At 53.7% G+C, this 23,072-nt stretch overlaps 1 protein-coding gene across 1 annotated transcript in view; it reads right to left on the bottom strand.

The window, feature by feature from the left end:
• RREB1 (ras responsive element binding protein 1) overlaps positions 1-23,072 on the bottom strand; it is a 127,239-nt gene that overhangs the window by 8,550 nt on the left and 95,617 nt on the right. The window contains 3 exon segments of the mRNA XM_004753673.3: positions 9,229-11,652; positions 11,655-12,123; positions 13,148-13,337. Coding sequence (XP_004753730.2) covers positions 9,229-11,652; positions 11,655-12,123; positions 13,148-13,337 — 3,083 coding nt within the window.

Raw genomic sequence — 23,072 nt, 5'->3', positions numbered from 1 at the left:
CTCGAAGCTAGGCATATAAACCTAAAATACCCCTCAAGAACTTCCTTGGTCATTTCCTGCCCCCCCCCCCCCTTTTTAAATGGTCTTCCTCTAAAGCCTCACTTTTATGGGAGGGAGCCCTGAAAGCAAGCTTCACCCCACACCCCTGCCATGCTCACTTGGGTGTGCGACTCTCCCTGAAAGCACTGAACCTCCCTGACCTCTTTGTCCCCTGCTTCCTTACTATGTATGAATTGTGACCACAACGAAACCAAACATTTATTTTCTCTTCATTGGTTTCACATTACAGCTTTCAGTGAATTTTCTTTTTCCAGAGGCTTTGTCCTTAAAGAAACCCTATATAACGTCCAGGACCGGGCAGCGGTGGAGCTCTGACAGGGTTTGGCAAAACAGAACTCATGTAACTGCAAATTTAAAAAACAAATACACCCACAATGTAAAATCTGGTGAACTGAAGCTAAGATGTATGTTCTGATTAGCTTTTTGTGTCTGCAGGCTCCCACAGTTGCCCGCACCCCCAGATGTTGGCAGGAGGCCTGGTTCTGGGCTCTTCCATAGGCTCAAGAAGCTGAATGCAAAATGAGCATTCATCACTTGGTACTTACTTGCCGGCCACCCTGGGAAACTTCCGCTGGGTGCCCCTTGCCCTCAGTTATCCACTGCTTTCTCTCTTTTGGGACCACTACGGGTAAAATCACACAGCTGCTTCTTAAGCCAGGCTTCGAGGAAGTGTCTGGGGCTACCAGGTGACTACAGCAGCCAGCTGTTAAACACTAAGAGCGATCGTCTGCAGCAAATTCGAGTTCCGCCAGGATCGCTGTGGGTTTCCTGGGGATGGAACAGTTGATCTCTGGCTCACGGGGCTCCAAGGTTCCGTATCTTTCTTTACCCAAAGATGCCGGCCAATTATGTAGAAATGGAAGCTGGGGGGAGGAAGTGGCAAACTGGCTTACATTTTTACACCCTCAGAGGGTTTGATCTTAACCAAAGGGCCTGGCAGTTCAGGGACTGGCTTGTTTCACAAGGGCTTGGGGGAAGGCACGGCGGAAAAGCAGAGGGTCTGGAATCAATTGCTCTTCCTGGAAATGCTACCCATTCAGATGCGTCCCTCTCCCCCTGGAACTCAGATAAGGACAAGGGGGCTGGGGAAAAAGGAGGGGGCCCCCAGACAACATAGCTCCCCACCCTCACCCACATCTGAGGGAAAGAAGCACAGGATACAATGATCCCCCTGGACCAAAGCCTCTGGGGAGACCCACTCTGGCCTCGAGAAATGGGGAAATGTCAAGCTTTCGAGATCTGCAGAACTGAATCCATAGCTGTAACGAACCCACAGCCAGCTAACTAGTCATGTATACAGGGAACCCACAGCAGCCGATTTTCTGATCTGTTTGGGGGGTGGTGGGAGACGCAGAACCCTAGCACTTGGAGATGCCGGAATGTACTGAATAGAGGACAGGAGTGAATACAGAAGCTGTAAGGAAAAAAAAAAAGGTGCCAGGAGACGCATTGAGCAGCCGTTAATTGCTCTGTAGGGGCTGGAGGAAGGAAGCACATATCAGCACACGAGAATAATACCCGGATTCAGGTCAAGCAGAGATGTGATTAAAGAAAGGACATGCAGAGTGCTTTTTCAAACAAGACAAAGTTTTTTACTGGGAGGAGAGTTACTGAAGAGAAAAACACCCCCTCCCCACTCGCCCCTCCCCTGCGGAGGGCTGGCATCACTACTTCCTGGAATACCCTGACAGCAGCAGGAGCCCGTCCCCCACTCTGTAGGATGCGGCAGAGGCTGGGCTTTGAGGAAACAACACCCAAAGCCAGTAGGGTTTCATATCCTTTTTAAATTTGATCCTACCGAGAGCTAGAGCTGCACCCCCAAAGCTGAGCTCCCACCTCCGGAGGGGCCCCAGGGCAGGAACAGGGGGGCTGCTGGGAGGGCCACAGATCTTCCCTAGTGGTCCAGGAAAGCGATCTGGGGCATGTCCATGTCTCCCCAGGCCCCCGCCTACTGCCGGCTCCCAGTCCTCCGTGGGGCCCGCCGCTGGGGACGGCCAGCCGAGTCCTACAGAGAAATGGGAAAGGCAGCCCCCGACGCTTGCACGGCTGGGGCTCGCTACCACGCTGCCAGAGCTCTGGGAGCGGCCCTCCTCTGTCCCTCTTCTCTCCGTCACCCGGAAGCACTACCTGTGCTATCATGGGGTCCAACATCACTCTCTTTTGACTGGGGGATAAGCCCGTTTCTTCTCAGGGAACAGTTGGTAACTCCGTGTTTGCGCAACTGGTGGCGTTCACAGTTAGATTTGGTAGAAAAGAAGGCATCGCATTTTTGACAAGGGAAGGGTTTCTGACCTGAAGCAGGAAAAAAAATATATATTTATCTGGCTTTCTACTGCAACGAAAAAGGAAAGTCGCTTTCCATTCATTCTCCTGGGATAACTGGCATTTGTTCCCCATCCCCAGTCCACCCCTTCCTTTCAACACACACACACACACACACACACACACACACACTCTAAAAAAAAAAAAAACCACTGGTAATAGTAACAGCTCAAGTGGTATCTTCTCTTATCCTGAATTAAGTGGAATGAAGGTTTTGTCTTCAAAATGCTAAACATTAACAATGAAACCAAGACGTTTAAAACAACAGTATTACCATTCAAAATCTTAATAATAGTAACAAAAAAGAGAGAGGAAAGGGATTTGAGAGAACAGCAAGGAAACACGTCTGATCTGTCACAAAGAGAAGCCACCTCTCGGTCATTTCTGGCATGGCAAGGACTTCTGACGCTGGGAAATTCAACTGGTGTCTGGAAGCCCGGGATGTCCCTGGGAGCCATTCCCCTCTCCCCGGCCCAGGGGGATGTGGCTGCCTGCAGTGGCCCCAAAGCAGGGAAACGTGCTTTCCTGTCTGACTTGCTGACACAGTCCTACGGGGACCTCTGCCCGAGCTCACTGCAGTCCCAGCGGTAAGGTGGAGGAGGCCTGCTCCTTCCATTAAAGGTTCCTCGTGACCCACACAGGACCGAGTCTGTGTTAGGAGATGAGGGGCTCCGGGCCACACACCTGCCTGCAGAGACGTGGCTGAGCAGGGCCTAGGTTCAGCCCTACCCCACCATGGGGCAACTCTTGAGAGAGGGGTTCTCTGCTCTGCCCTGCCTGTCTTAACCTTCCATTTTGATTCCTTTTGTACTGTACAGACAATACGTCAAAACACAGACCCGCCTCCTCTGTAGCTGGTCCTGTGCTTGTGTGGCTGGAGGTGCAGGGAAAGCAGGGGTGAGGAGTGAAGGCGGAGAAGGGCTGGTGGGAGCCAAGGCAAGGGATCGGGGGAGCCCAAGTTCTGGAAAGAGAAGGCGGCAGTAAATCATTCACCCTATCACTGGATTCTTCTGTTTCCCCCAAGTGCTAAGGTCCCAGTTTCTGCTCTTACAGGGAACAGGTTCTGTGTACTAACAAACACAGCGTCCGAGCGGCAGCGCGGCCCGCAAGCCTCGTAACCTTGAGATGGCCACTCGCAAACACGAGTCACGACCTGGCAGCAAAGTCAGCCAGCACAACCCCCGGGAACACCAATCACAGGGCCCTTCAGCTTCCAGGACGACCCACGGGTGCCACATCGCGTGCAGGTGACCAGCCCGGTACTCACTGTGAGCGGACTGCCTGGGCCCGGGGCGGGGCCTTATCAGCACAAGGGGGAGGAAGAAAGCAGCACTGTGCACCACACAACTCCAGGGGGCGCCATTCGCACGGAGCACGCTGGTGTGCAGCCCAGCACTGCCAGCATCACCTGCCGCGGAGTTCCAGCATCAGGAACCGTCAAAGGGGGGGGCCATGGGGCCATCCCTTCCTTTCCAAGCGGCAAGACCCTTTCGGGTGAGGCTTCGAAATCACCCCTGGAACCTTTTACAAACACAGATGCCTGGAACCGGCCCATGGAAGCCCATGGAAGGAGACACCCAGAAGCCTGGCACTTGTCCTCTGAAGGACTCCACAGGGGACCTACAGGAGCAAGTGGAGAACCCAGTGCCTGCTTTCAAGTTGCCCTCCATGAAGCTCAGGGAGTGTTTTCTGCTAAGTCTTACAAATTACATTTGGGGGGGGGGAAGAAAAGTCACACTTTTGGATGAAGACTGGTTGTGTTTTGGGTTTTTTTTTTTTTTCAGTGTACACTTCAAATTATTCTTGCTTTTCTCTAAAAATTAAACATAACCTTTCATAATTATTTGGTCTTTATTTTAAGCATGAAAAAATAACACTTTATCGTCCAAAGATCCAGTACCATAGCTTCTGAGTCAGGCCAGACGAGAGGGAGACCCAGGTGGGAGCAAGACCAGTCAGAAGCCGGGCTGCCGAGGAACTAGAGGATTCTTGATTTTAAGTAAAACCACTGGTTCCGTGCTCCTTGCCACTGCATGGTGCGCTCCGTGATTTTACAGCGGGGTTCAGACAGCCTGGCTCACGCCCCGCGATAAAGATTCAGATTCTTGTGCTAAATTCAGATCATAACCCAATGATGTCAGAACTCAGAAGAGTTCTCAAAGTGACAACTAACAGGAACCCCTTAGAAATCCCCTCGCACTGCAAAAGCCTGACACGTATGCACTCATTCACTCACTCGTTTCTTTTCATGGACGTATGACTGGCATCTAAGTCTCACATTTTAAAGAGCGGTGTGCTCTCTGGAATGCAGGCACAGAGAAAACACGAGTCCTTCCAGTGTTTCTTAATCGGAAAGGTTTCCCCAAAACGTGGGGACTGGCAATCTACATGGAAAGTATCACACACAATTCATTTATGTGGGTCACTGCCACAGGTCATGCTCTGGCACGGGTTTATTTCTAAATGTACCCATAGCCAGGGGAGTGTCCTTTTGCACCTACGGCCGCCCCTCCGCCTCCAACAGGAGCCGTGAAAACCACCAGCTGGACAGTTTCCCTTCCAGAGAGCAGGCAGGAGAAGAGAGAAACCCTGTACTTCTTGATACTGGCAGGCGCTGGGGCCACCGGGAGCAGAAGAACAAACAGCGAGAGGAAGCGCGACGCTCGGCTTCCCACCGGCAGACATCTTTCCGATGGCTTCTCGCTCGCTGGCTGGGCGAAGACTGCCAAGGCCGTCCCTCCAGAAAGCTGGAAGCAGCCAAATAGCACTGGTATCCAGAACACTTTCCACACAGACGTCTGCACACTTGGACGCCGGCTGCCTATGTGCCACGGGGTGGGGGGCAGGACGGGTGCAGAAGACTGCAGGCTAGCAGAGAAGGGCCACTAAAACCAAGCAGGACAATCCCAAGATGTCAGAGCTGGGGGCGGGAGAGGCGGGAGGCTCAGCCACCCCAGGGTCCGGAGCCCTTCACTTTGGGAGAAAGGGGAGTAGAGGAGGAGGAGGGTGAGGAGGAGGGTGAGGAGGAGGGTGAGGAGGAGGGTGAGGAGGAGGGTGAGGAGGAGGGTGAGGAGGAGGGTGAGGAGGAGGGTGAGGGAGGAGGGTGAGGAGGAGGGTGAGGAGGAGGGTGAGGAGGAGGAGGGTGAGGAGGAGGGTGAGGAGGAAGGTGAGGAGGAAGGTGAGGAGGAGGGTGAGGAGGAGGGTGAGGAGGAGGGTGAGGAGGAGGGTGAGGAGGAGGGTGAGGAGGAGGGTGAGGAGGAGGGTGAGGAGGAGGGTGAGGAGGAGGGTGAGGAGGAAGGTGAGGAGGAGGGTGAGGAGGAGGGTGAGGAGGAAGGTGAGGAGGAGGGTGAGGAGGAACGGAAACGGGCTGACTGCATTTTCTGTACTCTCTGGGCCTGGGGCCGAAATGAGGGGTACAAGGGAGGGACAGTAGACTGTCCTCTCCCCAAGGGCAACCCTGTTCAGGCAGAGGAGCCAAGGAACCAGGAACCGTCCTTGCTCACTAGGACATAGGCCAGGAAGAGAGCGCAATGAGGGAGCTCAGCCACGCAGAGAGAGCTCACCACGGGCGATGAAAGAGGATGGAGATGCCAGCCTCCTCCCGGACATGATCCCAAGAACCTGAGCCATGGGCCCCTGGGCTGCAGCAACCCCACCGGTCTCCTCAGAGCTGCCTGTCTAGGAGACAACAGACGGATGTTACGATCCTTCTGTGCATCCGCTATGAGGTCAGGAGGAAGGGGACTCTTGAGACACAGACGCGGTTTGCCTAACAGTGATCTAAACCCAGATGCTGCTCGAAGCTTCGGGCTGGAACACAGCTAGACTTTAGCACTATACCCACGCCCTGCCAAAAAAAAAAAAAAAAAAAAAAAAAGAAAAAGAAAGAGAAAAAGGCGGCCTTTTCCCTGTAAAACGCTTTTTGTTTACAGGGCCGAAGCTTGTTTAACTCCCAGGCGTGTAACACATGGGCCTCCGGGCTTATTCCAAGGTTTCTGGAAGGAATGCGTCCCAGCCAGCCAGGGACCCAAGCACAGCTAAGGGATTCTTCAACAGCAGAGCCTCTACCAGTCTGTGGGAAGCGTGGGTAGGTCAGATGGTTTCCCAGGCTGCGTCCAGACGTGACACTCGAGGATGGAAACATTCTAACACAGCACCAGGCATGGCCAAGTGCTCTATAAAATTATTTAATGGAGGTGATCCCGAGGCTGTCCGTGATATCTGAAGCAGGAGGACAGCAAAGGCAGTTCTCGAAGCCCAGGGGGCACCAGCTGAGACAGCATCTATGCGTGCGGCTAATACCATCCCGAGGCCACCATCAGGGCTGACTGCTAAGATTTGGGGCTTTTTCCATGTTCATCTCCTCTCCACCCCCCCGCCAGCCTTCTGCACTGGACCATGTCAGGACAGGTCGTGAGAGCAGGAGACACATGCCCTGTGTACCTGCTAACAGAAAAGCAGCAGCCACACTCCCTGACTGTGGGGCAGCTGCAGGGAACGTGACCCTGGCTTTGAACTCGGGCTCAACCAACTCGTGACCCAGCAAAGGACTACGCACTGTTACTCAGTGTCACCCAGCCTTCATCTCCTTGCTTCAATACGTGGACAACATCGCCCTCATGGGACAGTCATGAAGACTAGCTCTGGAAGGTCTCTCTACCAACCCTGAGTGCTCCCCTCAAGTCAAAGTCAGAAACCCGCAGCAGGAAGACATGGAAATAAGAAAAGGTTGGACAGGGGGTCACAGATCAACCTGTCACCAAGGGCTCAGGAACTGCTTAGGAAGAAGTGGCAGAATGCGCTGACATGTATGCCCACCCCAACCTACTCCATCTTCAACAAACCTCCCACGTTCCTTGCCTGCTTTCAGAAGCTACGAGACGTTAAACGCATTCAAAAGCCAGGCGACTGAAATGATTGCATTCACAAGTGGGAACTTCCAGCAGACACGTGCAAGATGTGGACACAACTCTGGGAAGGAAATGCCAGGTGCTCCGGTCCTCCTAGGGAGACTGGTGGTTTGCTGGGAGGACAAAGTCCAGGAGTAGGCGGCCTCACCCACGGACAATGTGCACGCTTTCTGCTAAGCACAGGACTCCCAGCTGCGGGGAGGGCGTGCAGAGGGTTGGGCATGGCAAGAGCCAAATGCCCCGTCAGACTGAGCCATCTGCTTTCTGAAGAGTGGTAACACCATTACTCACTTCTCCAAAGGCTCTACAGGTGACAAACAAGGTCCCCCCAGAAAGGGGCACCGCCTGTTTACCACGCATTTTCTTTTCTGAACCGCTTCCTTCGGGGAACTGTGACTTGACTTTGTCAGGCTTACAGGGTTTCAAATGAAAAGGACAGTCTGAAAATGCAGCATACACTTCCCCAATCTAGAAATTCCGTTTAAGAGTGGAGTCTTTTGTGGACAGGCACTTCTGGCTTGCTGCCACCAGAGTCCTGGATTTGAGGCCCCACCAGACCAGAGAGACCCCCGCCGCCACTTGCTCTCCCCTCCCCGGTTCTCAGGGACTGCTCGGCGACCTCCCTCCCTCATTAGTAGAAATAGCCTGCTATGGGCTTCTTGGAAGCTTCTGAGATGAACACCCCCACTTCTGAATGAAGCCTTTGCACTTGGGGACTGAGCGTGGCTCACACCTCATTCCCAGTATCTGCCTTGTAACCCTTGTAACTGACTAGGTCCGCCCTGTAACTGACTACGGTTGCCAGATTTAGCAACTAAAAACACTCCAGTCTCAATTTCAGATAAATGACAATTCAGTATTTAGTCTATCTCCAATACTGCAGAGAAAAATACCTACCCTAAAAATTATTTGCATTTTATCTGAAATTTAAAGTTAACTGGCATCCAGTATTTTATCTGGCAAACCTGTATCATACAATTCTCTCTTGGGTTTCAGGTCCTACACATTAGTATTCATGTGGTAATCTCCAAAAGACTAAGGACCTCACCCAATTTACCTTCAGTTCAAGGATATAAACCCTGTATAAATATTCAATAAATCAGAATTAAGAGGAGAGTGTATGGTCATGTGACTATTCCAAACACCTGGAACAGTACATTTTAAGTATTACTTAAAATGTATCCTCTTCAAGCTCTCTTAAAAAATCAACATATAGAAACTAACATTTGAAAAATACTTCCGGCAATCCACGTCTGAACATTGGCTGTTTCTCCAAGAACAGCTGATGATTTTAGTATAAATAAAATTTGAAAAAAAACCTATCACTATTTGTCACCGATCTTCCCCATAATTGGGAAGGCGGGATTGCCTTAGTGAAATGAAAAAGAACTCTGAAACCTACAGTATTCCCTTTAAGAATATATGGAGTCAAACGAACTTCATGGAACTTTCAGTGTTCAAAGCTGCTCTGCAGAATAGATAAGCAGTTTTTGCCGCCAAAGCAGCGAGGCCACCGTGGCTGATCCCTTAACACCAACTTCTACTTCTCCCTCACTGGCTCCTGTGGGTCACTGGGTAATCCCGCTACACCCTGCTTTAAGGGAAGAGGCGGGTGAACGTCAGTGATCCAACGGGCCCAGGACCATTTTCATCCCCAAACACCGATGTGCAATGCCTGCCTTCACCAGCAGCCCTTCGGAGGCTGAGACAGTGGGGACAGGTGATTCTGGTGACAAGGGCACAAAGGGAAGAACTCTCAGCACCACCAGGCAAGCCCCCTGCTTCCGAGACTGAGGGAGAAGCTAGAAATGGGGTTGTGGGGAAAGGGTCCCATGCTTCTGAGCCTGCCCCCCTCCCGTGTCCCCCTCTCCCAGGCCAGCCAGGCTACAGCCTCCCCTCTGGGCAGTAGTGCTCCTGGCCTGGCGTGCCCTCTTACCAGTGTGTGTGAGCATGTGCCTCTGGAGGGAGCTGGCCCAGGGGAAGACCCGGGGGCAGTGGGGACAGTTGATCTTCTGCAGGCAGTTGGCGTAGGAGTTCCGCTTGGCCCTCAGCAGCTTGTCTTCAGGAGGGCTGCCCTGTTCCTCGTCACTGGGCCCGTGGGGGTCTGCGGGGGCTCCGGCCACCTCATCCTGAGAATCGTCCTCTGCGGTCTGTAGAAACGGACTGAACTTGTTGGTATCCGTTGTGGCCAGCATCTTCTCGATGCTGGCAAATTCCCCGCTGGAGTCCAGGTCCACCCCGCCGCTGCTGGAGCGGGGCCGGCTCCTCATGCTCTTTTTCCGACCCCTCTTCTTGGACAAGCCCACTGGCCCCTGCTCCGTGGGTGAGGCCGCCTCCGGGCTGTTGGCAGGAGGGGATGGGTCGCTGGATTCTTTTGGGCTGGTGGTGTTGGCGGGGGCAGCGGCAGCTCTGGGGACAGTGCTCCCCAAGCCGTCTGGGGCTGTGCTGTTACTGCCCGTGCTCGTGGGCCCCAGGTCGGCCACCTTCGCTTTCAGCAAAGTGGGGGCTGAGGACACCGATGAGATGATCTGGGCGATGGAGGCCAGCGGGGGCAGCTCTTCTGTCACAGGGGGCTTTGGCAAGAGCAGTGGGGGCTTGGGGCGCAGCGGCCGCAGCAGTGCAGGGCTGCTGATGAGCGTGGAACTGCCCAAGATGGGGGGGCTGTTGACCAGAGCGGAGGAGTAGATGGGGACAGCAAGCTGAACTGAGCCCTGCAAGGGCTGAGCGTGGGCTTCCAGAATGCTGGCTGCAGAGGCCCCGGGCTTTTCCAGGATCCCACTGGGCCCCAAGGTCACTGGCAGGGTAGGGCATGGTGGAGGACAGGGAGTGGGCTGCTCCCCGTTCCCTGGTTCCTGCTCTGGCTTCTTGGCTTCCCCGGGAGCGGTGGTATCCTTGTCTCCTTTCCTGAAGTTCTTGGGGATGGACAGGTCGATGGGCTCCAGGGAGCAGTCATAGGGTGCCGAGGAGGAGGGGCTCAGGAAGCCAGCGATGTTCTCCTGCTTCACCTGGACCAAGGCCAGGCCCTTCTGGGAAAAGTCCAGGGGCTCGTTGAAGTCCACCGGGAAGTTGCCGGCGGGCTCCAGCTTGACGGAGATGTGGGGTGGCAGCGGCTGCGGCGCCCCGTGAAGAAAGCCGTTCTGCGGCTCCAGGAAGGCAGCCAGGGGCTTCCGGTCGCCGAAGGTCCCGCCACCGTCCTCCATCCTCCCCGCGGCCTCGGCAGCCGCGTCAGCATGGCTCAGGCCATCGGCCGCCAGGACGTAGCTCTCGATGTCGTGCTCGGGCACGTGCAGGTGCTGCTTGAGGATGTGGTGGACGCAGTTGCGCTTGGCTGAGAAGGCGGCACTGCACTCCTTGCACTCAAAGGGCTTGCGGCCCTTGGGGCAGCCGCCCAGGCCGCGGCCGCAGTGTGTGCGCATGTGGATCCGCAGCGCGCGGTAGTGCTTCAGGTCCTCGCCGCACAGCCGGCACACCGTGTCCGGGGCGCAGAAGGCATCCACCATCTCCGCGGCGCTGCTGGTCACGTACTCGATGTTCTTCTCGATGTCCTTGCGCGTGGCCTTGAGGTGCTTCTTGCGCAGGTGCCGCTCGCAGTTGGCCTTGACGGTGAAGGGGTAGTGGCAGATCTTGCAGATGTAGGGCCGCTCGCCGCTGTGCGTGCGCAGGTGGCGGATGAGCGCGGCCTTGTCGGCGGCGATGTAGTCGCAGATGTTGCACTGGTACGGCGAGATGCCCAGGTGGGAGCGCACGTGCGCCCGCAGCACCCCGGAGAAGGCGAACACCTGGTTGCAGAAGCGGCAGGGGTAGAGCACCTTGCGCATGGCTGGCGTCTTCTTGCCACCGGGCCCCGTCATGATGGCCTTGAGGTCCCCCTCCGTTATCTCCTGCTTGATCTTGGCCTCCATGCTCAGGGGCAGCAGGGCCTCGATGATGCTGTCTTGTTCCAGCTGCGTCTTCATCTCGGCCTGGCCCGGCAGGTCCGCCCGTGGCTGCTGCAGGAAGAGCTGCGCCGCGGTGTCTGGCTGGGCTCCCGCCTGGGACGGCAGCAGGTGGGCACTGGAAGCTGCCTCCATGGGGCTTTTGAGGAGCTTCAGGGGTGGCGGGGGGAGGCTGGGGCTGATGCAGCCGGGGGAGGCCTGCTGGGCATTGAGGAGAGGTGGGGGCGTGGACGTGGCCACCACCGTCCGCGGGGTGACCAGGGGCTTTGGCTTCAGAGGGGGCATGTGTTTGAAGATGGCCTGCAGAGGGGCGGCGGGGGCCTTGGACAGAGGCGGAAGACTGATCTGCGGGGGAGCGGAGGCTGCCATCTTCAGAATCTGCTGGATGTCGGCCAGCTCGATGGCGGACTCGCCGGAGATGGGCTGACCACGATGCTGCTGTCAGGCTGGATGATGAAGCCCTTCTGGAAGGGCTGCAGGGACAGGTGCTTCATGTTCTCCTTGGTAGCCGGGAGGACCGTGAGAGAGCCGCCCAGGGAAGCAGCTTCGAAAGGAGATAGACTCAGCATGCTGGTGCAGCCGGGGTCCTGAGGTAGCTGACATCTGAGTGTCTGGAGCTGTATTGCTTGGTTGTCATCCGGCAATGGCTCCTCAGCGGGGGCAGGCCTGACGTCTTTGGTGTGCTGCAGGCCCAGGAAGGCCAGGAAGACCTTCTGGTCCGGGGCGTCACCGGGCAGGGTCCTGGCCTGCAGCCTTTCCCGTCCCTGGTCCGCGGCGACGTGGGTCTGCCTGTGCAGGGCGAGGGAGGAGCGCATGGGGAACGCCTTGTCGCAGGTCTCGCAGACGAAACGGTGCTGATCACTGATGCACCTTCGCAGGTTTGTCTCACACCAGGCCTGCGTGGAAGCCGGGTCAGCAACAGCAAGGGAATAAAGAGGATTTAAACGTAATCACCACCCTGAGATGCAGGAGGTATCTGTTGGGTAAGCTGCCCCAGGCCCCAGCCCTGGCCTCCCCCTGCTTGCTAATGCCTGCTCCGGACTGAGTAAGGAACACCCCCAAAGCACCTGAAGCATCATTTCGCTTCATGAAGGACATCAGTCTCTAGGGTATCTCAGGGAAGCAATGAAATATGGTTAAGTAGTAACATCACAAAGATGGGATTAACCCTCTTCTTAGAAACGGTGTCCTGGAAAACGGATGGGCTGGGTACTTCCCACCACCAGTGGAGAACTGGCTACCTTCCTGACTGGGAGAAAGGGCATTGCTGGGGGAAGGGGCGCGGGGCAGCGCCATCTGGGGGAGCGTTATGGGAGTGCATACATGCGGGTATGTGCATCTATGTGTACACACAGGGAATAATTCACTGAACTTGAGGCTTCTGTGCCTCGAGAGTTGCCCTGTTGATATCCTCTACCTCAATTATTTTAAAAAGTGTCAAAGTAATTTCAGCACTGTTTTATAGGCAGAGAACAAGTACGGTTACTAATGATCCAAAACATTTTTCATTGAAACTTCAACACTAGAAATACCTATAATATGGGTATTAAAGAAATATTAAAAATACAAATTCAGTTCAGATAGGGCTGGGGTAGGGGTGGTGAGCAATTTGCAACTTTAAATCCAAATGCCCCAGGAATGGGCAAAAAGCACAGGTGAGCTAGACACATACAAATTCATAAGAAATTCAATGCAAAATAAAAGCTCACCTATCCTTCTCAGCTCAATGACCCACTCACTGAAGACTGAAAGGATCAAGCTGAATTTCAAGAAGAAAGGTCGTGATAAAAAAAAGAAAAAGAGACAAAACCCAACTGACAACGTTTTAAGGAAGGAAAGCATCAAGGTTGGGGGTGGGGGGGCTAGTCCAACGACACGGCCGCGGAGGTGGCTGCTGGGTCCACAGGCCGAGCAAAATACCTGAGAAATTCGAGGAAACTTCCGACAGGAGAAGTCAGTGAAACCTAAGTCATGGAAGCCAGCAGGAATGGAAGGGTTGTTCTGAATGAAAGGCCTTCCCATCGCGTCCCTGGGAAGTTGTTTGTGGACGAGCGCGTTGTGGCGCAGCAATCCTCGGTGTGTTCGAAAGGTAACGCAGCAAATGTCACATCTGGCAGAAAAGAGGGACAGGATATGAGGGAGCAGCCAAGTCCTAGTCTCCACTTGCCCAGTAGTGTATTATGGTATTTTTTTGTTGCTTCATTTCAACAGAAGTAAAAATAATACAATGTCAAGGAGCTACTCTGCTCACGGTTAGGACCAAGAAAACTCTTCCTCTAAAAAAAACAAAACAAAAAAAAAAAACAAAAAAGGTATTTGACCAATTTCTGCTGACAAAGTGATCATTTGAAAGGCTTTGCTCCCTCCCTCGACTCAATGGATTCTAATTATCATAAATATTTAAAAGTCTAATAGCATACATTTGCATACAATCTAGAAAAACCCCTGTCTCTGATGGGGATGAAATGATCAGGATGAAATGATAATCAAATTTTCCAAGTGAATTCACAGCATGCAACAGTGACTACGTATTCAATTCTGATATTAACACCAACATTATCTGAAAGACAATCGTGGCTCCTACACTAGGAGCCAGGCATCCTGCAGGGGCAGGGAGCACGGCCCTGATACGCGGGTGGGTATCCTGACTTTCATTGTATCCATAACACTGAGGTTCTTAAAAACCTTACATAACGAGGCCGAGGTCACACAGCCAAGTATGGAGCAAAGATAAAATATGAGCCTCGTTCGTCCTCCTGCCCACACCTGTTAGGATGCTGTCGCCTTTTCCCTGAAAGACTCCCACGATGCAGTCCCTCTAAAGGTGAGTACCCTCCACTTCAGAGATGACCTACACCTTAAGCGTCCTGGGCCACACAGATGTGAAACAAACGTACTTTATTAGTATTGTTTACTTTTATTTTTTTAGAGGGGAAGGGGGGACAGGGAGAGAGACAGAGACAGAGGGAAGTTGGGGGGGGCAGAGAAAGAGGAAAAAGAGAAAATCTTTTTTTTTTTAAGATTGTATTTATTTACTTGACAGAGAGAGAGACCATAAGCAGGCAGAGGCAGGCAGAGAGAGAGGGGGAAGCAGGCTCCCCGCTGAGCAGAAAGCCTGATACGGGGCTTGAGCCCAGGACCCTGAGACCATGAGCTGAGCTGAAGGCAGAGGCTTAACCCACCCAGGTGCCCCGAAAGAGAGAAAATCTTCCATGCCCAGCATGGATGGAGCCTGATGCAGGGCCCGATCTCACAATCTTGAGATCATGACCTGAGCCGAAATTCAGAGTCTCATGCTGAACTGACCTGAGCCAGCCAGGTGGCCCCAAACGCATTTTATGACACTTCCTCCACTCTCCACACTCGTGTCACCATCTGAGTCTTCACTGAGAACCACCCTGACAACAGCCCGATCATCAACCACCCCTAGACCCGTACCGAATATAGTAGCCACCGCAACCACACGTGACTACTTAAATTAATTAAAATTTCCTCAATCACATTACTCTCACTTCAACAGTGGCCTCAGGTAGCGCTGACCTAACACACTTGTGTGTTTCTATGACCACAGAAAGTTCTGGTGGACGGGGCTATGGGCCTAGCACCTTTCCAAGTATTTGTGTGTACACATGCATTTGTCTCTCACAAAGCCCCTAAAGCAGGTGTTGTCAGTGCTCCACAGGAAGGCACATGCGACATCGCTCGACCGAGTTTACACCACACAGACTTTAGCAGGAACTTCCTTTGCTCTGAAATTCTTCTCTGTTAATAAAGAGACAGTAAATCACCCGGGAAGCAGCTGAGCTCCTCTCCTCTCGTGCTGAAAGAAAGAGGTGCCAAGTATGTGCGGGTCCGCTGTCCTATCACACCGTGGCCGGCCATGGCAAGCGAGGTCCTACTGTGTGTCCGCCTCTCCCATCTCCGGGGCCACCCCGGCCGCATCTTACTATCAGATTCCTATCATCATTCCATTAAATTTAGAATCCCGGGTTCCTTCAGGATGACTCTTGTGTTTTGAGTGGCTCATGGGAACCCGGTGTGATGAAGGCTCGAGGGAAAGCAGAGCCACAGTGAACCGGGGCTGTCTTTAGGTACCGACACTTCTCACAGCTGTGGGCCCACACGGTGCCACTTCCTCCTCACTCCCTGGCCCTGATCCCCGGGAACTCGTCATAGGCACATGGCCCATGCTCAGGTTCAGGGTGGCCCCCCAACTACAGGGAACCCTGGCCAAAGTACCCAGAGGGCTACGCCGTGAGGAACTGAAGGAGGGCAGCAGCCTGGCTGCAGCTGCCCAGATGACGGTCTCATCAAGGGCCACATGGCCCGTGTGGAGGGGCTGTGACCCCGAGGCCCCATGGCAGCTCTGTCCTGTCCTGCTGCCATGGAAACAACGCTGCTCTCTTCCACCACGTGGACTGCAGTCTCCCTAGACTTAAAGTTCAACTGTACACTCCTTGTCACCACCCCAGCGGTCAGCTGGAAGCCATCCCCCAACCTGGAGAGAAACGTCTGGACTGGGGACATTTGACGCTGACCAGACAGTGGGCGACAGAAATTGCTGTTACTTTTAAAGTTGTAATATTTTGGTTGTGTGTGTGTGTGTGTGTGTGTTTTAAGTCCCTTCCCTTTACAGATACGTGATGAGATACTACTAAGTGAAATGTGATGCCCAGGGCTTGTTCTGAAGTTGTCGGGGATGGGGGAAGAGATGAATCGTGACGGGCAGGGAATTGCTGAAACTGGGGGAAGGAAGGGTCATCACACTGTGCTATCTGCGCATATGTTTAACATGACCCCCTAATACCTGTAAAAGAGAGTAACACCCCCCCCCCAAATAAATAAATAAAAAATGGGAGGAAGAGAAACATCTAATTACAAATAGCTAATGAGAGAGGGCTGATTCCCCGTCTGTTTTTCGAAGCTTCCACAACACCCAAAGCACTATTTGTGGCAGATGTGGATAGGGGGGTCCAGTTTACAAAAGAGAGAAGCCCTCAACACTGAGTCTCACTCAGGCATGGGTGAAGGAAGGAGCCTGTTTCCCCAGCAAACTCATGGGACAGTCAGACCTCTGGGAGAAAGGCGGCCGGGGTCGGGGGTGGGAGGAAGGCAGCTGCATTAAGGTGCAGGCAGAGCGAGCCACACTCGGCGTGCTGGGTGGTCAAGGCTCTGGCCTCATTTGGCATGGCCTGTTGTGAACTGGAGATGGTTCCAATTTTCTCTCTCCCTGCCTTTTCCCCTCTGTCCTGGCTTGGCCAGAGGAAGGTGAGGTTTGGGAAGCTGCAAGAAATGGCAGCTGGTCTGTGCCTTCCGTGGAAGGTGAGAACAAGAGGAGGTGATGAAGTCGAAGGCAGACTCATCTGAGGGCTGCCCTTCGTGGGCACCTTGCCCCTGAGGTCTGCACTTGCTCTTTCCAAATTAAGAGTGAGCACTGACTACGGACATTTTGTGTAGGACATTTGAAGAGGATTTTGTTTATTTATTTATTTTTAAAGATTTTTATTTATTTATTTGACAGAGAGTGAGCACAAGCAGGGAGAGCAGCAGGCAGAGGAAGACAGAGTAGACTCCCCACTGAGCAGGGAGCCAGATGCCGGACTCGATCCCAGGACCCCCGGATCATGACCTGAGCCAAAGGCAGCCGCTTTACCGACTGAGCCACCCAGATGCCCCCTGCAGAGTGTCTGAAACTCATCTTTATTGGTGTCAGGTGCTGTCCTGTCCTGAATGCCACAGAGTCACAACCAATACCTGAGCTCATTCATTCTGACAACCTCGGACACAGACAGCGCTAGTAAGAGTCAATGAGGGTGAGTGTGTGATCGATCAGCCACACCAGGGGGCTGGCCCCGGCCCCTTGCTCCGCTGTCCCGGTGAAGACAGCAGGGTTACTGCACCTCGTGGGGGAGGGGCTCGCCGATAAAGTCAGGGAACGGGCTTGGGTGAGGCGTGCATTAAAAAGAAGCCACGTGGATGTGAACTATTTTACCTAACCCTAAAACACACACAGCTGAGCCTCATTACGGGCAGATTCTGTACCCGTCCATTTGCTGACTTGCTACCCCCAGACCGTGCCTGCCCCGCATCCAAGGACACGCACAGCAAAGCAGGGAATGCTGTCACCCGACGCGCGCATCCCCGGCCGCGGCTGAAGGAGGCCACGCAGCCCGCCGCCTCGCCACAGCTCCTACTACAAACCAGTGTCCCTTCTACAGTCTACTTAGGGCCATAGTTCCAGCCTTTCTGTGCTTTCTGCCGGTGAGACCATGGTTTGAGACCGCTCCAAGCAGAGCGCCGAACCCCGTGCGTGAGCGCGAGGAGCTGCGATATGCGACTGGTAGAAGTGCGTGTGTCACACGAGCTCTGTTCAAGCGAGTTGCGGTGCCAGGGGGCGGGACTTCACTGTTCTCCGGTCCATGCCATTCATCAACTAAGATTTCTTTAAACAGAAACAAATGTAAAACCAGAGTCTGTGTTGATTAGGTGATGACAATGTAGCAGGGGTTCCCAAGACAGTAACCCTGTTTCCTCTAGGAACGACAGTTTCCTATTCACTAATTCTGTGTTGCTGCAGTCCCTGGGGACAGAGCGACTGGGAGTAACAGTAAGTGACGGCGGGTTCACTCCCCGAGGACTTACACTGGACTCTCAGGGCACTGAGAGCAGATCCACGTCCGAGTCACTGCATGAACATCTTTATTTGCAGTTTTACACTGCGTTTGTTCGTTTAAGATTTTATTTGAGAGAGAGCACAAGCAGGGAGGGGGAGAGGCAGGCAGACAGAGAAGCAGGCTCCCCGCTGAGCAGAGAGCCCGACGCGGGGCTCAATCCCCAGACCCTGAGATCATGACCTGAACCGAAGGCAGAGGCTTAACCCACTGAGCCACCCTGGTGTCCCGATAAGGAAAGTTCCTCTTCTTTTTCTCTTGTACCCTAGAGACCTTTCGGAACACCATCCCCAAGTCTACTCCACTGGTGCACAGCCGGCGGGCTAGTAAGACGACTCGGGGTGAGGGGTGTCACAAGTCGGTGTTCTGAGAGGGAGGACAGCATCTCAAGATACGGCAGTGAGAGCTGATGGCAGCTGTCTCAGCCGCGAGTTCCTACTGACACGGTTTCCTTCACTTCTCTCGGACATGTCTGTCCCCTCCATCCTCTTGTTCATCTCCAAACCCCTCCCGTTTCTGGCACCCAGGAGAATTTCACTCATAGTAGGTGCTCCGTAAACACACGGCTGCATTAACCGCACCAGCCACAAGCTGTGTGTGCCCCCTGGAAGGCAGCCGGGGAGCGGTGTGGGATGGGCTCAGGGACCAGAGACGGCGGGAGGGAAGCGGAGGTTGTGGCGATCTTGGACAACTTATTTCTTCTGTATTCTGATTGCCTGCTGGGCAACTTCCCAAACAGGCCTGAGACAGGAATCGCTCCCTCCATGACCTCCTTACTTATATAGTGAGAATTAAGTGACAGGTCCTCAAATCTGTCCTCAAATCTCCCAGGCCTGGGAGAGCTCTTCCCCAACCTTCCCTGGGCCCCTGACTGCTCCCCTATCTGTAACATGGGGATTCTTAGAGTTACAGTCAGCGACGGAGAAGAAAATGCTTGGAAAGCTACGAGGGGCTACTCCAAACTTAACCACGAGATCCTACGGCTCGGAACAAAAACCATCAGGAATAGCCCATTTCCTGGCCATGGGAGCCAACGTGAAAACGCAGGGAAAATGAATTTCGAAAGGACGTGCTCTCTCTCTCTTCATTCTTAAGAACTTTACCATAGTCTCCACTGTTTCTGTTTCATCTGGAGACGCACAGAAGAAATGTGCATTCTTTCTGGTCGCCCTCTGTCCTGTACCACCTGCTTCCCTGCACCACCCCACACCCCTGCCCCCATCCCTGGTCCTGGGGCCACAGCTCAGAAGAGAAGCACATGCCATCCTGGCCTGCACATGCCCTCAGAGCCTCCTAATAAAATCTGAATGAGGCCCAGAGCCACGACTTCACGCCTCTCCATTCCTGGGATTCAATCAGTGTGTTCCTATTTCACTTCTGAAAAGCTGCAGAATGTCATCTCATAAGCTGCTCCAAAGTGGTGGGGGGGAGGGGGGATAAAAACCTGCTTTGAAACCAGAAGCACAGCGCAGGGATGGTTACAAGAAAGAAAATGAAACACCACAGAAAAATGCTGCTTCCCATCTCCCACTCGGCACCTGTTGGCAGACTTTAAATAAAACCAGTGTGGAAAACCATCACCCAGAAATGTTGGCCAGGCTTTGTCAGCCAGAGACACTCCGGTTCGACCAGCCTTCCCAAGGCCCGGGGAAGAACACTTTGCAACTGTTTCTAAAGAGCTCTTCAAGGACAATGGAGATCATTGTTCATCTGTGGGCGACACTGCTCCCTGAGGGCCCTGACCTAGGGGTGTTTGCTAACCTCACTTGGGCTTGTCAGTCTTCATGAAGACCGTGGCTATGGGTCAGGTGGGCCCCACTGCTTTCCCCTCCCCTCTGGGCTTGTGGGATCTCTCCAGCACGCCCCGGATGCCAGCCACTCCAGGGACCCACGGGCGGCACCACTGCAGGACACGCCGAAGGAGCAGGACCTCCCTTTAGAAGTCGTGGGACCGCGGAGCGCTGGAGGGCGATTGCATCTTGCCTGTGAACCTAAGAGTGTGCCAGAGGGAAATCTTAAAAACGCAAGAGATTGCTTTCCGATACTGAGGGAATACAAGAGGAGGGCAGCTTTCCCACATGGAGAACTTCACCGTCAGTTAAGATCAGTGCTTTTGGGGGAAAGCGTTCAACTAGTGAATGCCAGCCATGGGGTTTACAGATGCCAACAGAACTCTTCTTTAAAAAAAAAAAAAAAAAAAAATTTTTTTTTTTACATCGCCTATAATGTTAATCACTCGAAGGGAAACAATTCATCAGCGGGAAAAACTCTGCGAAGACAAGGTGAGGTTACAAATCAAACACAGGGATGAATACTACCGGGGACATTTGGCTTGTCCTCAACTTACACACACACACACCTGTGTATGCATGAGCTCCAAATCATTCTGCTCATAGAAACAGTGTTTCCGGACCCCAAGACAGTCCACCAGAGCCTGTTTCACCCAGAAAACACCTGAATCCCAGCACATGTTACAAAATGCTTCTAGCAGAAAGAGAACTTCATGTAGAGTCCTGGAGATCTTACCATGCCTCGCCCCCCACCCCCGGCCCCCAGTGACATCCCAGCCTCCCACAGAGCTGGCTTCGTCATGGTGGCTCCTGTTCCGGGGCCCAGGGCTCTGCAGTTGGGTTAGGGGTGTGTGGGAAGGCAGGAGGGATGGTCTTGGGGCATGAAGTCAGGGCTGTCCTAATAGCAAAGGGGTGAAGCAGCTGCCTCCAGCTTATCTGCCCCCCACCCCCGCCTCTCTTAGCACTGCCTGCGGTGTCATGGAAAGGGTATGGGTAGGTGTGAAGCTCAGATAGGAGAGGCCTGGGGTGGGGGTGTCAGGGGAGGGAAATGCCTCCCAGCAGCATGCAGGGGGGATGAGCCGAGTTTCCACTGCGGCCCCTGGGGCTGGAGGGACACACACCAACACAGGGACACACCACCACCACCAATATATACACTTTACGCATGGTCCTTGCTGTCCCTTCTGCAGAAATAAACAAAATCACACAGCAGAGGGGCCCCAGGTTTGACGTGGGCTGGCCTGGAGGAGAAGCCCAGTTCTCACAGGCACGGGGACCTATGCTGGTTTGAAGCCACAGAGAGACCCGACCCCGCCAGCTGCGGCTCAGCCTCCGCCGCTGGCTGTCACAGGCCCACAGACAAGGGCAAGGGCGGGAAGAAGCCAGCTCCAGCCTATCAAGGGGATCCTCTCCTTCCTTAGCTGAGGGCCCTGTCCTTTCAACTCTCCAAGGACCCGAGTGACAATGAATGATGTCCCTACGCATACCCAGATCCACCACTAGTCTTCCAAAGACAAAAGATAAAATTTTAAAGTCGCAAATCGAGGGCGGATGCACGCGTCCCACAGCGTGCCTGTGACGATGGGACCGGGCACCGGGCATCAGTTCTCTTGTAACCGGTGCCCTTGTGCGAAGACGCTGCATCCTTCACATCCTGCCTTCTCACTGATTTCTCCCAAGAGAACTACAGAACCCTGCGCTGGGGCGGAAACGTGCACTGGGACGAACGTGCTCTTCCCGTAGGGGTGCACGGGGTGAGGGTCCAAGGAAGCCTGGCACAAAGCCAGCACTTCTGAAGGCTCAAAGGAGAGCAAACAGTTACCCTACCAGGAACTGCCGTCACCCTTCGGGACACCAGCCCTGCAATGAGACGTGTGTCCCCAGCGACAGGAGCGGGTTCCCCAGACAGCCTTCCCAGAGGACCTACGATGGGAAGGAAGCCTGCAAACACATCCAAGACAGAGAGTCAAGCCCAGGGAAACCTGAAGACAAAGTTACGAGCAACGGGCTTTACTGAAGTGGGAAAGCAAGGCCACCAAAAGGCTTTAAAATGAAAACCCTGTGGATAAATAGATTTGGGGATTATGAGCTCCTCCAGGTGTGTGCCACAGTCCTACTGTACTCATCTGGTGACCTCAGCACTCCAGAACAAGAAGAAAACTCGGACGTCCACGCAAAAGCTTAAGAGCAGACTGAAGAGAGAACCAGAACCTTCCCGTCAGGTGCCTCACCTTTATGGCCATGTCATATCCACCAGGATGGCAATTAAGGGGCAGGGGACCTCCATCAAGAACGGTTTTTATTTAAATTATATATATTTTCCTATGCTAAATATATTTAATTTTTGAAAGCCTGCTTTGGCAAATTTCAAACATTAGGAAACATCCCTTTAGAACCTCCAGTTTCCCTAAACATCTAAGAAAAGGATGTGTGGTTCTACTATTTAAAAGCTATCCAGCCCCTTCAAGCTTCTAACTATCCAGCATTCACAGCTGGATTACAAAATGCGGCGGGCAGGACTCAAACCAAATTTAAACGGTTCTTCAGCTTCCCAACCTTTACAGAAGCAAAGCTAGATGAAAGGGGCTGTTGATGACAAGGAGGACTCAAGGGCAGACTGCTTTCATGTTCTCTTGTCAAATACAAAGTATCTGGGAGAAGCCCCTGAATGGGACGCCTCAGTTTCCCTGAAATAGGATACCCATCCGAGGGCTGCACTGCTCCCTTCCTCCTCACCACAGACCACAGATGCATTTTCCAGCTGAGGAACCAGCTCGGCTCGCCTGGGGGCCAGGGACACACTAGGTGGCCGGCTGGGATGGGGCTGGCCGGCAGAACCCTGATTCCACGACTTTGTTCAGAGGACAATGACTGGCAGATGCCCAGTTCCTTCTCCAACCCACGGCACACTCTTAATGGCTGGACACCGGACAGTGGCTCACACTCCTACTCCCTGAGCAGCCAGCAGGCCGGGACCCTGTCATCAGAACCCAGGAGATACCTTCCTGGGAAAGCTGAGCTCACCGGGCTACTTCCTTGAGATACTGAATTTCTTGCTCATTACAGAGTTTTAATCCAGAGACTGACATTCCTTTTTTAAAGGGATTTCATGCTTCATTTTTCTCCTGCTCAGTCTCCAGAGGCAGAAAGGGGTAAGTGCAAACAACCTCTCCTGGGAGCCCCACCCGGCTCAGACATTCCTGCCCTGGTGCCCACCCTCCCCTCCCCTCCCCTCCCCTCCCCTCCCAGCCCGAGAACTGACATCCAACAGCTGCACTAATCTCTCTCAGTTGCTGGGAGCAACAGAGAGGGCCCTGTGACAGGGCCCTGGCCAGTGGCGGGAGGCAGCTTGCCCTCCCCACGCCCAGGAATCCACCAGACTGC

Source organism: Mustela putorius, unplaced genomic scaffold (genome assembly GCF_011764305.1).
Source record: "Mustela putorius furo isolate JIRA1106 unplaced genomic scaffold, ASM1176430v1.1 tig00003870_pilon_pilon_pilon, whole genome shotgun sequence".
Lineage (NCBI taxonomy): Eukaryota > Metazoa > Chordata > Mammalia > Carnivora > Mustelidae > Mustela > Mustela putorius.
This window is presented reverse-complemented; position numbering and strand designations above follow the sequence as displayed.